General features: G+C 33.7%; 2 protein-coding genes across 4 annotated transcripts in view; one reads left to right on the forward strand and one right to left on the reverse strand.

Moving 5' to 3' along the window:
- The first annotated feature begins 1,350 nt into the window (after positions 1-1,350).
- Positions 1,351-10,152, forward strand: LOC145227839 (uncharacterized). 2 transcript variants are annotated; one of them, XM_080092761.1, is made up of 22 exons: positions 1,351-1,644; positions 1,718-1,821; positions 1,918-2,008; positions 2,082-2,204; positions 2,381-2,451; positions 2,543-2,693; positions 3,710-3,860; positions 4,415-4,493; positions 5,029-5,162; positions 5,299-5,548; positions 5,846-5,982; positions 6,322-6,452; positions 6,558-6,610; positions 6,729-6,837; positions 6,908-7,023; positions 7,437-7,550; positions 7,670-7,815; positions 8,105-8,190; positions 8,395-8,521; positions 8,584-8,680; positions 8,928-9,032; positions 9,906-10,152. In XM_080092761.1, the coding sequence occupies exons 1-22, from the start codon at positions 1,635-1,637 to the stop codon at positions 10,050-10,052; spliced, it is 2,532 nt and encodes an 843-aa protein (XP_079948887.1). In that variant the 5' UTR covers positions 1,351-1,634; the 3' UTR covers positions 10,053-10,152. The 2 variants fall into 2 exon arrangements, with proteins under 2 accessions (XP_079948887.1, XP_079948886.1); XM_080092760.1 differs by having other exon boundaries at positions 1,351-1,821.
- Positions 9,850-13,142, reverse strand: part of LOC145227840 (protein LTV1 homolog) — a 46,836-nt gene continuing 43,543 nt past the window's right edge. For both annotated transcript variants that reach the window (XM_080092763.1, XM_080092762.1), the window contains exons 6-13: positions 12,389-12,509; positions 12,045-12,225; positions 11,591-11,718; positions 11,316-11,443; positions 10,878-10,930; positions 10,755-10,820; positions 10,413-10,538; positions 9,850-10,166 (exon numbers count right to left, since the gene is read on the reverse strand). In XM_080092763.1, coding sequence (XP_079948889.1) covers positions 10,053-10,166; positions 10,413-10,538; positions 10,755-10,820; positions 10,878-10,930; positions 11,316-11,443; positions 11,591-11,718; positions 12,045-12,225; positions 12,389-12,509 — 917 coding nt within the window. In that variant the 3' untranslated portion in view covers positions 9,850-10,052. The remainder of the gene's footprint in view (positions 10,167-10,412; positions 10,539-10,754; positions 10,821-10,877; positions 10,931-11,315; positions 11,444-11,590; positions 11,719-12,044; positions 12,226-12,388; positions 12,510-13,142) is intronic.

Below are 13,142 nucleotides of genomic sequence, written 5' to 3' on the forward strand. Positions count from 1 at the left end.
GTGATCTATCCCGAAATACACTAAGGTTAATTGCCTTTGTACTCATTCGTGCAAGTCAAACAGTAAACAGGGAGCAGAAAGAAACGAGTGAAACCTCCCGAAGCCCAGTGATCCTAAAATTAACCTTTGTGTTTTGGGAGTTGTTTTTCGAAAACTTCTCGCCTGGTAAGTGGTAACACTAAATCCTTCTTTTTGCAGCGTTTGTAGTTATTGTGGGTCCCCTTCCCTGAAGGGGACACATATTGTTTTTGTCTTGGAGCTTCTTGCTTTGTTGTTTGGTGCAATGTAAGGTTTTTTAAAGAATTTTGTATCTTTTTTTCGGATTCACCCATTTTCACCCTTTAAACCCCGAAATAATCGGTTTTAGTTTTAGGGCAGAAATACAAGCCCTATGGTGCAGAAATATTTAAAAAAATAACAATTGTTTAAACAGGGTATTCGTTTAGTATTTAAAGTTTTGCCAGTTACCTTTACAACCCGTAATATGCGTTTGACAAATGAATTCAAGAATCAGTACTTAAGTGATGTATAAATTAGGCTGAACGGTATTGTTAAACACTAAGGACTGCATGCTGTTAAAAACAGCGTCAAAAGGTCATTAAATGGTCGTTTTTGCGAAACAAAGTTAGGTGAAAAACAAGTTTTTTTGTATCGGTATCTTACGAAACACCGTAAAATCTGAACAAATTTGGGAAAAGTTTTGCGTTTGAACAAGCGTGCTGACGAAAAAGCAACTAGTTTGGTTGGTGCCTTACTTGTATGACGTCAAACACACAATTATTGGCAGTGAATGATTGGCCACTATGGTGTACAATGCGATTGTTCTGTAATAAATGGTCACTTTGGGTGATACAAAAGCAACGACTTGACGAAACTGTCTCTAAACATTGCTAAACCAAAAAACGATAAAGCGAATTGTTCCAAATCAATATTATTTAAAAAACATTTTTTTGTTAAAATTGACGAACTTTGCTTTTTATTAAAAGTATATTGGGCTTTGAGTTGGAGCTCGTTTGGCTGCACGCATTAGTGACGTCATAAAATTTACGTCATAATTTAAATCCACAACCTTGCATTTTTGTAAAACTCGGCGCCTATGCGTGGGGTCACCGCAACTTGGGAACTGTTTTAAGGGGTCGCGGCACCAGAAAGGTTGGGAACCGCTGGTTTAGACAATCTGCTACACATCGAAAGTAAGGGGCCAAATTACCTTCATTTACAGCATAACAATACAAGGCAATATTATTCTATCAAAGATCACCATGTTTTAAAATTTACTGCTGATATCGTCGGGTCTTTTTTTAGTTTTGAAAGATATGTATTTCCGTATGTTGTCTGTCAAAGTATTTCGCGCATTAAAGTTCTGGGGTTTGAAACAATCGCTGATTCGGCCGATTAAATTAGGCAAATCAAAGCACTGATCCTGTCAAAGACCTGTCATTTAGTGGGTACTACGTTTTAAACTGTTTTTAAACATGCACATGATAACAAAAAAAAATCATCATCTTACAAAGGTGCTGTTAAAGTACAAGGTTTCTAGGTAACTACGTCGGTAACACAGTAAATGTAGCGGTTTGTCGTATACGCATTGTTGTGGTCAAGGTTTAAGACAATTGTGCAACAAATTAAAAAACATGATACCAGGTAAGAAGGAATTTGATTAAAATGCCAGACAAATCGCTTGTTCCGTATAATCATGCCGCTATTGAATCAAAAGACGGCAGTGGTGACCGGACTTTACAGAAAAGGCGCAGCTGTGAAATGGTCACCACCCCGTCTCCTTGCGTAAAGAAAGCTCTATTTCACTTGGAACGTATCAAGGTATGTTTTTGCAACAAAAGATGGATATGTCATGTTTGCTCAAAACATTTGTGCATGTCACACTTAAATCTTGTTGATATATGTTGTCACTTTTAGCACTATTTGCAAGAAACCTGCATTAAAGATGGAGACCAAGAAAGTGAGGTTGGGACACTTTCTCATTCTATACTTAAACCCATTGGCCAAGGTATAACATTAGTTTTATTTAAATACATAATAACACACTGTCGTACAAGTTGACAGCACTCACTGTATTTCAGAAAAAGCACAGAAAAAACAGCTTCGGTTTCTTACACCTGTAATTGAATATTCACCCAACAGTGAACAGGATGAAGCTACAAGTGAAAAGAGCCTAAGTGTTCAAGGATCTGGTTATGTTTCAGGTAATATTTTTACAGTAACATGTTGCTACGGTTATTACATACTTGTTGGTAAACATTTGTTTCAGCTGTACTCACAATTTTTTTAAGTTGAACCAATTATAGACTAAATATATTACACTGTTTCTGCTTTATTCATGCTATAATTAACTTACTTAAAATTTATTATCTCGTTTCAGATGACAGTCAAGCTATTGCGCAGAAGAGCATGTTTAAGAAGCAAATCTCAAGCTTTGAAGTTTTTAACCAGGTATAAATTGTTTTTTTACATTTAAAATGTGGTTTTAATTTATTAAAAAAGGCATTTTTTAAAGTGGTTTTGTCTAAAATCATATTTTTAGGTTGCAGAGTTGCTGCAGAGGTTGGAAGATGATCGCATTGCTACGCTAAAAGCACTTGAAATGGAGCGCAATCGATTTAAAAATCTGTCATGGAAGATTGACATGATGTCTCAAAGAAGAATTGTGCAACTTCCAATGGCTGTACAGAAAGGTATTTCACCCCTTTTGAGATCCAGACACTTATTTTTTCACATAAATGGAATCAGATGCTCAGTCTGCTTTCATCTTTGCTAGTTGTGTTTACCGTAGTTTATTGTGTAAGACGGTAGTTTATTTATATAATAATAGTATCGGTACTGGAGTGTAGGCATTAAAGCACTACTTGATCCATACATTAGGCGCATCGGCTTACAAGGCGCACCATCAATTTATGAGGAAAAAAAGGGATTTAAATTGCGCCTTATGGTCCGTAAAATACGGTATGTGTTTTACGTCATGATTTATAAAGCACTGACATAGAGTTAATAATATGTACACAGTTAGTTAATAATACTCACCTGTGAATCCAGCTGCCGGAAAAAAATGTTTGCAAGAACTGAGAAAAAAGAGCTGTAGACACTGGGGGTGTGCCAAAACTGCAAATGTTCTGTTTGGTCGAGCACCGAGCATCTTATGTTAATGCTCGGTGCTCGGTTAAGCCACTCGGTGCATTGTGACATCACAAACATTCCTAATTTCACGCTAGTTTTGTAGCTTTACTAAGTCCCTTACGTCACCACCGGTATGTTGAGCTGTACAGACCCAAGAAATGCGCATTTTCCACCATCTAACGCATTTAATAAACCAGTCATTTTTGTTTTTGGATTCCCTTTAACACTAGTTTCATATACTTTGTTATACATTATGCCTGGCAGCAATAGCCTATTTCACTAGTTTCATATGTTAGCAGGTCATGAATATGCAAATTTAATGCTCTGGTCAGTTTGTGCAACTGATCGGCCGAGCACTGAGCATCAAAACCAGCGATGCTCGATACTGAGTAGTCGGGTTCTGGCTCGGCTCGACCCATCCCTAGTAGACACACAAGAATATGTGTTGTTGGTCTGTTATCAGAAACTAACTAAGACACTGCACAACCACATCCAACAATTAGTTTACCTTATTTGAAGGCAACATAATTATTATGGAATGTACAATCAAACCACATTTTACGATTTGATATTTTAGAGCATGATGCATGTGCATTCGACATCAGTGAACTTCAATGGCATGTGTCATATACGGAACGGCAGCTCGAAAGAAGCAAAGAAAGGGTGACTGCTGCCCAAGTACTCAATGACAGTTTAAATGAAGACATCAACTTTGTAAAAAAACACTGGTTAGTGCATGTACATATTTAATGTAAGAAATTTGCATAAATTTGTGAAATATAAATTATGTTTATGAAATATACATTACAGGACTTTTGGGTGTCTTAATTTAAAAATTAACATCAGAAATTTATTGTTCTTTTCACATAAACTATCCCCTCAAGGGTAGCAAATTTGGTAAAGATGAATAAAATGCATTTATGATATTTTAATATTACTGTGTTCCAAAAATGCAATATGTTTGTTTATTCTGAATTGCCCAACAATCTCTCAATTAAATCTTATAGTAATATCATGTTTGTGTATTACATATATAGAAAATCAAACACCATTGTTACATCTCTTTTGAACAACACTAGACAAAAAGTTTAAAACCCATTCATACCAAACCCTGTTTAATTAACAGACAATGAGAAAATTAAATTATAGGCTCAGTTTTTTTGGAAAGTTGCTCTAAGGTCATGAGACATATTGTTATTTGGATTTTCAGTCGTAGGCAAAGGACTGTAAAAACTTGTTGTCACTTTGCTAACTGTTTTTAAACATTGTTTTCTTTATAAAGCCCTCTAGTGGAAGAAAAATTGACAATGGAAAAGGAAGCGATGAAAAAAATCAGGACAACACAGAAAGCGACTGATGGTGTAAGTTGCCTTACAGCATATTGTATAACTTAACTGCTGTAGGTTGGGAAACTAGTTGTCATGGTTGTCTTAGACTTTGTGTAGCTTGGCATTATTTTGTGTTTTTTAAATAACTATATAAGCTATGTTTAGTTAAATACCTATATAACAGTTACAGTCATAGACTTTTGGTCAATTGATACAGTTTTTTACTACCTTCTGCCGGATGCCCTGCATAAGGTTGTGAGTTTGTCTTATTATGGTTAATTAGATAAAGTTATGTGCAGAATGTTGATCATGATGGCTTAGATTAAATTTTACGGTAATTTTTTTATCTAAGCTATTGCTAGAAGAGCTCTATAAACCTGTGAAGTTATCATTTGAAAAGAAATTTCAGAACTCTTATTTATGTTGGATTTTTTTTTGGAAAACTTTTAGTAAACTTTTTAATTCAATCATCATTATGATGTTACATTAAAATTTATAAAGCAACTATAGCAACTTAATTTAGAATATAGCATCTTACTTTTTGAACTAATATCTTTACCAACAACAGGAGCTCTCAGATGCTAAAGTTGTGTTGGATCACGCTGAAGAAAAATACCAGGAAGCCTTGGAAACAGCAGAACGCGAAAGACAAAAAACAAGTCAAGATCTTGATGCCGTCCGTGGTCAACTAACAATGCTTAAGTAAGATTTTCTAAAGCACATTTGAATAGGAAGTCAATGCCAGCTTGGTCCACTTGTACTGAAGCTGCTTAGTTATTCTAAAAATAAAAAATCTGTGCTTAAATGTTTGCAATATAAAGCATCTCTTCAATTAAAGGAAAGATCTGCATCATTCTGAAGCAATGTACCAGGCTTACTTAAAAAAGGCTGACCAGAGCCGTGAAAAACTATCGAACCAGGGAGATGAATTGACAGCCCTAGAAAAGAAAACTGAGGAGCTGCGTGAATTGGAACAAAAGGAAGTTTATCGAATTGAAGAGCTTCAGGATGAAGTAAAACAAGTTGAATTTGAGACTGGAGAAGTGACAAAGCAAAAAAACAAGTTGGAAAATGAAATTGACCAAATGGTTTGTAGCAAATACCGTTATAAGTAGCTTTCAATCTGGAATCAAACCTTAAATGTTTTAATGAAAGTTAATTGACCATAAAAATGTTTGGCTTGGTTGAATACAGTAACAAGAGATCTTTAAAGTTTGAAGAATAACTAAGAATGCAAAGGAAAAGGATCACTCACTTAAAAGTTTTGGATTGACCTAAGTTTACTCTAACTCCATTAAACATTGCATAGCATGAAAAATTTGAAACCAAAACATCAAACGCATTGCAAACATTTTGTGATAAAACTATCCTTTTATTGTTTCCAGCATCAGGATATGAGGGGCAGGATAAGCGACATTGAAGGTCAATATAAAGATAGTCTGCGCACATTGCGGGAGCTGCAGGAAAACAACCGTGACATGAAATATGATATTGAAGACATGAATGAGGAAATAAAGACATGGTGAACCTTAGCATTAACTATTTGCTGCCAACTAAATTGTAGTTATTATCAATGGTCTTAACTTGCAAGGTCTGCAAGTAACATTTGACCAAATCAAGATTACGAATTTAGACATTTAAGGGTCCAACCCAGTTAAAAAATATGTTGATACCTCACAAAAATGATCCCAACCTTGAAACTAGGTTAAAATAAAATGTACAGCGATTTTAAAATCTAAACATATATTTTCTTGAAATCTAAACCAAAAATTAAAACACATACCTGTTTGACAAAATACTCTCAGAATGTAGCTTAAAATTGCATCACACAACTTTGTAAGTGTAAGTTTTTGTTTAAAAGTGATAAAGCTGTTGCCAAGGCAGAAAGAGAAAGTGAGAGATTTGCCAAAGAAAAAGAAAGATGTGAAATTCAACTGAAAAATGCCAGCGATGATGTCACCAACATTACAATGATCAATATTGAATTAAAAAGTAAGTATGAAAAAATGTAAACCATGTGTAAGTGAAGAAAGGCAATTTGAGTTATATTTAAGCCAACTTAAAATCGAATGTTTTCATAATTTTTGATTTGTGCAGCTCAACTGGAAAAAGAGGAAACAAAGTCACAAGCATTAGAAGATGCACTTAAAGTAAGTTTTAAACAATGCTAGACGTGAGCTCTTTGTTTCCAAAATATGCTTAAAACAAAAAGTCTATGACAGTTTAACTCTCAATCAAAGAACTAAAACGGCTTTTATTCCTCTACAGTCGTCATCAGAAAACCTAAGGAAGCAAGTAAATGAGGAAATGAGACAGAAAACTGCTTTGGAATCTAAGCGAAACCACAATTCAACAGCCCTCCTTAAAGGAAAATCCGGTTAGTGCATCTTCTAATGATTTACTAATAATGCTCAAAAATTGTCTGGTGCTAAAACATTTTTTTGCAGAAAATGTCAAGAAGAAAATAAAGGTTGAAAAGACTTTAGAAGAGACACAAAATGCTGTGGCCAAAGCAGTGAGGGAAGTAAAAGCTCTCCAAGAACAACATGAGAAATCACTACATGTAAACAGAAAAAGCTTAAAACTTTTGATTTAATATCTCTACAATTAATTAGTTTGGATAATATGTAGGTTTTAAGGCTTAAGTGGGTACAGAAGAGGTTTAGGTGTAGATAAAAGGGACCCTATGTCCATTGCTAAGCATTAACAGTAATTCTTACGGTGCTTGAAAGAGTTTTGGTGTACATTGCAAAAATGAAGCATTGGCTAACTTGGCTAATGAAACCAATTTCATTAAACGTATCTACTTGTAAATCACACATTTTTTTTAATATTTGCAAAAGCAATTTGAATGTTTTATTTTAATGGTGAATACATCTGGCAATTAATCTGTTGTTCCTCACTTCTGTGATGTTTGTAGCTGTGTCAAACCTACATATCTAACTTATATGATATGCTTTATTTGTGTCTTTTCAGACTGTTACTGATTTGGAACAAAGACTGACTGCCCTCAATGCTGAGCATGAGTCAACTGAAAAAGACCTGACTCAGCAGAAAAACACAATAGAACCTGTAGAAAGAAAACTCCAGGTATAACTTCTAAGTCCGAATGAAATAAAGAAACATATTTACATTTGGGTTTATATTTAGTGAATAGAAGTCAGATTTTGAAAAAAATGATAATTGTGCTTGATGCTTTGAATGTATAGGAGGAGCAAATGGAATTAAAATCCAAAATAAAAGAAATGGAATTTGAAGAATTACAGATGAACCAAAAACTCAAGGATATGACTGTGTCACAAAATGCAATGCAAAAAAGAATCAACACTGCCGAAACCAACATCGCAAAATTGAAGTGAGTCAGTAAGATCAAGAAAAAAATCTAACTTTTTTAACAATCGTACTTCTGACACCATATTTTTGGACCCATACTTGGTCAATACGACGTAATTGGTTTAAATTAAACTATTTTTATTGTTGAAAAGTCAATTTTGTTTTCCATACCATTTGTGTCGCATATTTTACAAGAAAAAAATATTCACCAATTTTTTTACAAAAACGTAATTACCAATTACTGTATTGTCAAATATGTGCAACCAGTATTCTATGTACATTTCTATGTACTGAAACTTACTTGTTTGCAGGGAGGAACTCAATGAACTTCAAATTAAACTTGAAACTGGTGAAAATACAAACCAAAATCTGCAGAAAAAGCTGGATGAGGCAACAGGTTTGATCTGTGAAAACAGATAAAGTGAAAACAGCAGACTGACACCCAGAAATTTACAATGACAATTGTATTATTTTACTCCAAATACTTATTTTATGGGAATGCACAAATATTGTAAATGCAAAACTGTACTGCTAATTTTATTGCTATGATTTGTTTCATCAGGCAAAATAAATATTTATTACAAACCGTATTCTGTTGCAGGACGACTTGATGCACGTGACAAACAACATAAACAGTTGATGGCAGAAAGGATAAAGGTGAAGGAGCAGTTGGAAGAAAATGTCAGACTAGAAGTTGAGTCAAATAAAAAAGTGGCACAGAAATACAGGTAAATTAATTGCATACTCTGTATGTTTGTGTCTATATATATTTGCACTTTATATTTTACAGAGTGCTGCAAAGTGAACATATCGATTTAAAGAATCGCTTCATGAGTATGTATGACAACAAAGTCAAGATGGAAGCAAGCATTAAAGATCATAAGCAGGTTTATACTTGTAACAGAAATCATGCAATGTTTTTGTTTGACAATATTTTTGATTTTTTTTTTGCAATGTTACAATGTTATAAGGTACTGTTAAATTATGTCAAACATTTGAATTCAGTTGATCTGGCACTTATTTTGTGAAGTATAAATGATGTAGATAATTTATAGGTTTGCTTTTTATTTATGTATAGTAGAGGTTAACACATTGCAATTGTGAAACTTAAAACTGTGTCCAATTGTTTGCTAGCTACTGAAACTTCAAGAGAAGCTAAACAGTGCATTACGACAATACTACTATGACCGCGGAAAATTTAACCAAGCTGGACTCACCAAGTTCTATGTTCAATCACATGTAAGTAGGATCCAATGTACAACTGTTCTTGTTCTTATGCTTACGAGTCTGCCTTATGGTCAATTAGACAGATCACTTTTATGCAGGGTTGCCATCGACTTGAAACCAAAAATAAGGACAACCGAAAAATTATTTTTTATGCGAAATGAAACAAACGTTTTTGAACAAATCTTTGCATTTATACGAGCCATGACATAATATTGCAATATTTTGGCCAGAAACAATCTGTTCCAGCAACTCGTTGTTCGTAGAAAATACTTCGTGCATCTTACAACAGGCCGGGTCTAGGTTTACTTCTACTTGTAGCAGGGATTTGACTATGGTAATTGTTGATAATAAGACAAAATAAGGACTACAGTCAAAAATAAGGACATTTCTTAGAAATAAGGACAATGAACTTTTATAAGACATAGCCCTTCAAAATAAGGACAAATCTTAGAAATAAGGACGGTATGGCAACCCTGCTTTTATGTCATATAACTTTGAAGTGCAACCTTGTGGGTACACTAGTTATAGATTTGTAAAAAAAAAACTTAGTGTTTAAATCAATCTTGACAAAAATATATCTAATTTTCAACCTCTAACAACTCAACAGAAATAGGAAGGTGAACTAAATCATTGCAATTTACTTGGATTGTTTATGTATGATTTAACCTCATAACTATTGGTTTATTCTGCAAAAAAATCATTTAGCTTGCTTTGCAATTTTTTCCATACATTTCTAATGTTTTTCTGCACAAAAATGTTTGAAAATTACCTAAATTGTTTCGTTATGGGGACAAAAATGATCATTTTTGCAATCCCAAAATGCAATACCTTTGTCACATTCTATTGCAATTTTATTTTATTTTTCGATTTGTATTATTTTTGCAGAACAATACCAACATGATGACTAATGTTCAGAAAGGTCTTGATATTGCAATAGACAACATATCACTATTTCTCAAGTCGCAAATTGATGGGTCCGCAACGAACCGGGTTCACCAAGCAGCCATGGAGTGGCTTGAGACCCCATCATAATCAGGAAATTTTTACACCAGTTAAATTTTGTTGAATGTTCAATATTTCCTTGTTTTGTCGTGTCTTTTCTGCTTGGAATGCCTTTTTCGTTGCCTTCTTTTCCTGTCTTCTCTCCTGTTAAAAATAATTTTATTTTAATAAACTTATGTCCAACGTGAAAAATTGTGGGCCTTTATGTTCTCGCAGCATCAGGAAAATTAAACCAATGTGCTAAAATAACCTATCAATGACGTTATGTTGCAAGCTGTATGAAATGTTTTATGCTTTGGGGGAGAAAAAGCTGAATCAAAATTTACAAACCATGTGTATGCACTGCAAATACAATATACATGCACAAATAGGTTTAAATGAGTTTCCAACCTTTCTTGCTTCTTTAACAGCCCTTTTCCTTGCAGACTTTTCCTCTTTTGTCTCATCTTTTTTTCTTGTATTGTTTGTTATAATAGGAGATGGTGCTTCCTCAAATGCAATGTCCAATGCCTTGAGCTTTGTCAACAACACAAAAATTGTTAAAAAATGTAAAATCCACAAAGCTATGTTTGGCTTAAAATAATTACAAGCATAAACAATTGAATGAATACAAGGGATAGGTCAAAGTGCAGATGAATCAGGTTGACTGTAGTTCCAGTTTGTCAAGCTTTTTGTACTGGTTAACCAGGTTGCGATTAAGTGGATTTGCACAGCACCTGTAATTAGACCAACCTGCTTTCTGTTGAGTCTTTGCTTGGGCACAACTGGCATTCCTGTTTTGTCTGATATCTTGATTTTCTGGGATAAAAATACCAACCAATAATTGCTAAAAACAAAAATCATTCTGGTACAAACCTTAGTTGGTTCAGTAATGAGCCTTGGATGATTGTACAGGGTGGAGTAGGTACCTAAAATAAAAAATCACATTTGTACATGTATTAACTAATTTTTATTTGTCAAAATTTAAAAAATGAACTCTTTAGAAGTAACATTTATGTAAGGGTTAAAGAATCATAACAATTGATATATTATTGCATTTAAACCCTTGTATAGCACATTCGTTTCACGAAACCCACATTTCAAAACACCTAATGCATTATGGAAGAGCTACTTCCAGAAGTTATTTGTCTTGATTATTTAATCATGTAACTAAAGCAATCAACTCAGTCTTAGTACCACTGCTGTTTGTAACTGTACATGAAGAAAACTTTAGCACTATAAAAACTACCTATGACATATAAATGTCCAAAAAAAAACTATGTTGCTAAATATAATACAGTATATTGAACATACTCAAGATAGATTCACAATCCCATTTTTCTCTTGGTTCTTCTTTCACTATAGTTTCCATTACTTCATCATCAGAATTGATAGGAGCATAATTTAGGCATTTCTCCTTGTCAAGTTCCCCATCTGACTCCCTGTAAAAGCACAGTTATTCTTACAGGCAGTGGTTTTGATATCATTACATATACAAAGCATTTGAGTATGTGATAGATGAAAAACTGAAAAATTTTTTTCAGTTGGTGACTCTGGAAACAAAACTGCATCATTGGCACCAATATTACCTTTCTTCTTTGATGCCAAGCAAAAGTTTAATTTCAGCTTTTTGTGAAACATCATCAACAGGAATAACTCCATCAATGTCAACTTGACATAGGTCACCAATACAATCATCATCATAGGTCTCATAAAACTGCACATAAACGTAAGTTAACACAGAAAAAAATCGATTATAAGCTTAACATTTTAAAGTAAAGCAAACATTCTACTTGAATAGTGTTAAATTTAGTTTAGTCTTGTACATATATATATATACAGACAAATCTGGTTAATACATATATATATATATATATATATAGATATATACAGACGAATCCGCATCATCGATTTGCCAAGGGCATTTAATGCGATTAACCGGATTATGCGATAATCCGGTTGCTATGTAAACAGTACACGGCGTTAACAGAAGTGCTCATTGTTAACATCAAACGGAAACAAAAACACAAAAAATTAACAAACCTTTTCAAATCTGTCATCCAAGTGACTTAAATTGTCATTTCTACGCATCACTGATGATGTCATAGAGTAACTAGTGAAGCGGGTTTTCGTTTCTTCCTCTGAGAAATAACTCTCATCATCGTTGCTTGAAATTGTTTCAAAATCACTTGAAATCTCATCATCACTTTCAATGCAGGGTGAGCTAGACATAAATTTACATCCATCATTTTTTTTAATCAACATTAACAAAAAGGTAGCAAATCGAGAGTGGTGGTAGCATTACAATACCTTTTATTTGATCAAATTTGAATCTTTTATTTAATCAAATTTGCTCACATTATACACAAAAAGCACAATATGGCTACCCTTTAATTGGCTGTGATACTTGCACCATAAAATCGTCATCTAGTATGTTTTCAGGATCACTGTAGTTAAAATCTTCCTCCAAACCAGCAACAATATCTGGATCCCAGCTTGGTTGGGGCCCTGTGTAAAAATATTAGCTATATACTGATTTTCAGCATCAAACAATGATGTTTTAAACAAATGCTTAAATAACTAGAAGGGTGGCTTTCTGATATACTTCCATTTTATATATTCTATACGATATTTACCAATTTACTATACACATCATTTGATCCACACATATGATTGTTTTTGTAAACAAAAACTAATGGGTCCCCACACGCGTGTTTGTGCGGATTTACGGTAAACAAATGTTGCGGTGACTTTTAGATTTTTAAAAACAAATTTTTAGAAAGCATTAACCCAACAATAAAAAAATTGTTCGTATTCTTTTTGCACTATTATTGTCATATAATTACAAAAACATTAAAAAAGAACGAAACAAATACTTTAATTTAATCTCTTGCTTTGACCCAGATATTGTCGTACCATTGACCTGCAGTAACCTCTCAGGGTGCACACGCCAAACGACTGTTTGACCTATTGACACCGTTTTCAATAGACGCCGTCCTTACTGTTCAACAAAACCGTTTAACCTAATTTATACATGCCTTGAGTGTTGATTCCTAAATTGATAGCAAAAAAACACTACATTATGATGAAAGAAAGTTCTGAACTGTGTTAGTAATACCTACTAGTTGACCTTAAGTAACC

This window comes from Phallusia mammillata, chromosome 5 (assembly GCF_965637545.1).
Source record: "Phallusia mammillata chromosome 5, kaPhaMamm4.hap1.1, whole genome shotgun sequence".
NCBI classification, from domain to species: Eukaryota; Metazoa; Chordata; class Ascidiacea; order Phlebobranchia; family Ascidiidae; genus Phallusia; species Phallusia mammillata.

Excerpts from the sequence above, each read along its gene's own strand:
- LOC145227839 (XM_080092760.1), top strand. The coding sequence starts at position 1,666 with ATGCCAGACAAATCGCTTGTTCCGTATAATCATGCCGCTATTGAATCA. Across the intron at positions 5,549-5,845 it reads AAAATGAAATTGACCAAATG|CATCAGGATATGAGGGGCAG; the intron begins GTTTGTAGCAAA and ends TATTGTTTCCAG. Across the intron at positions 6,611-6,728 it reads CATTAGAAGATGCACTTAAA|TCGTCATCAGAAAACCTAAG; the intron begins GTAAGTTTTAAA and ends ATTCCTCTACAG.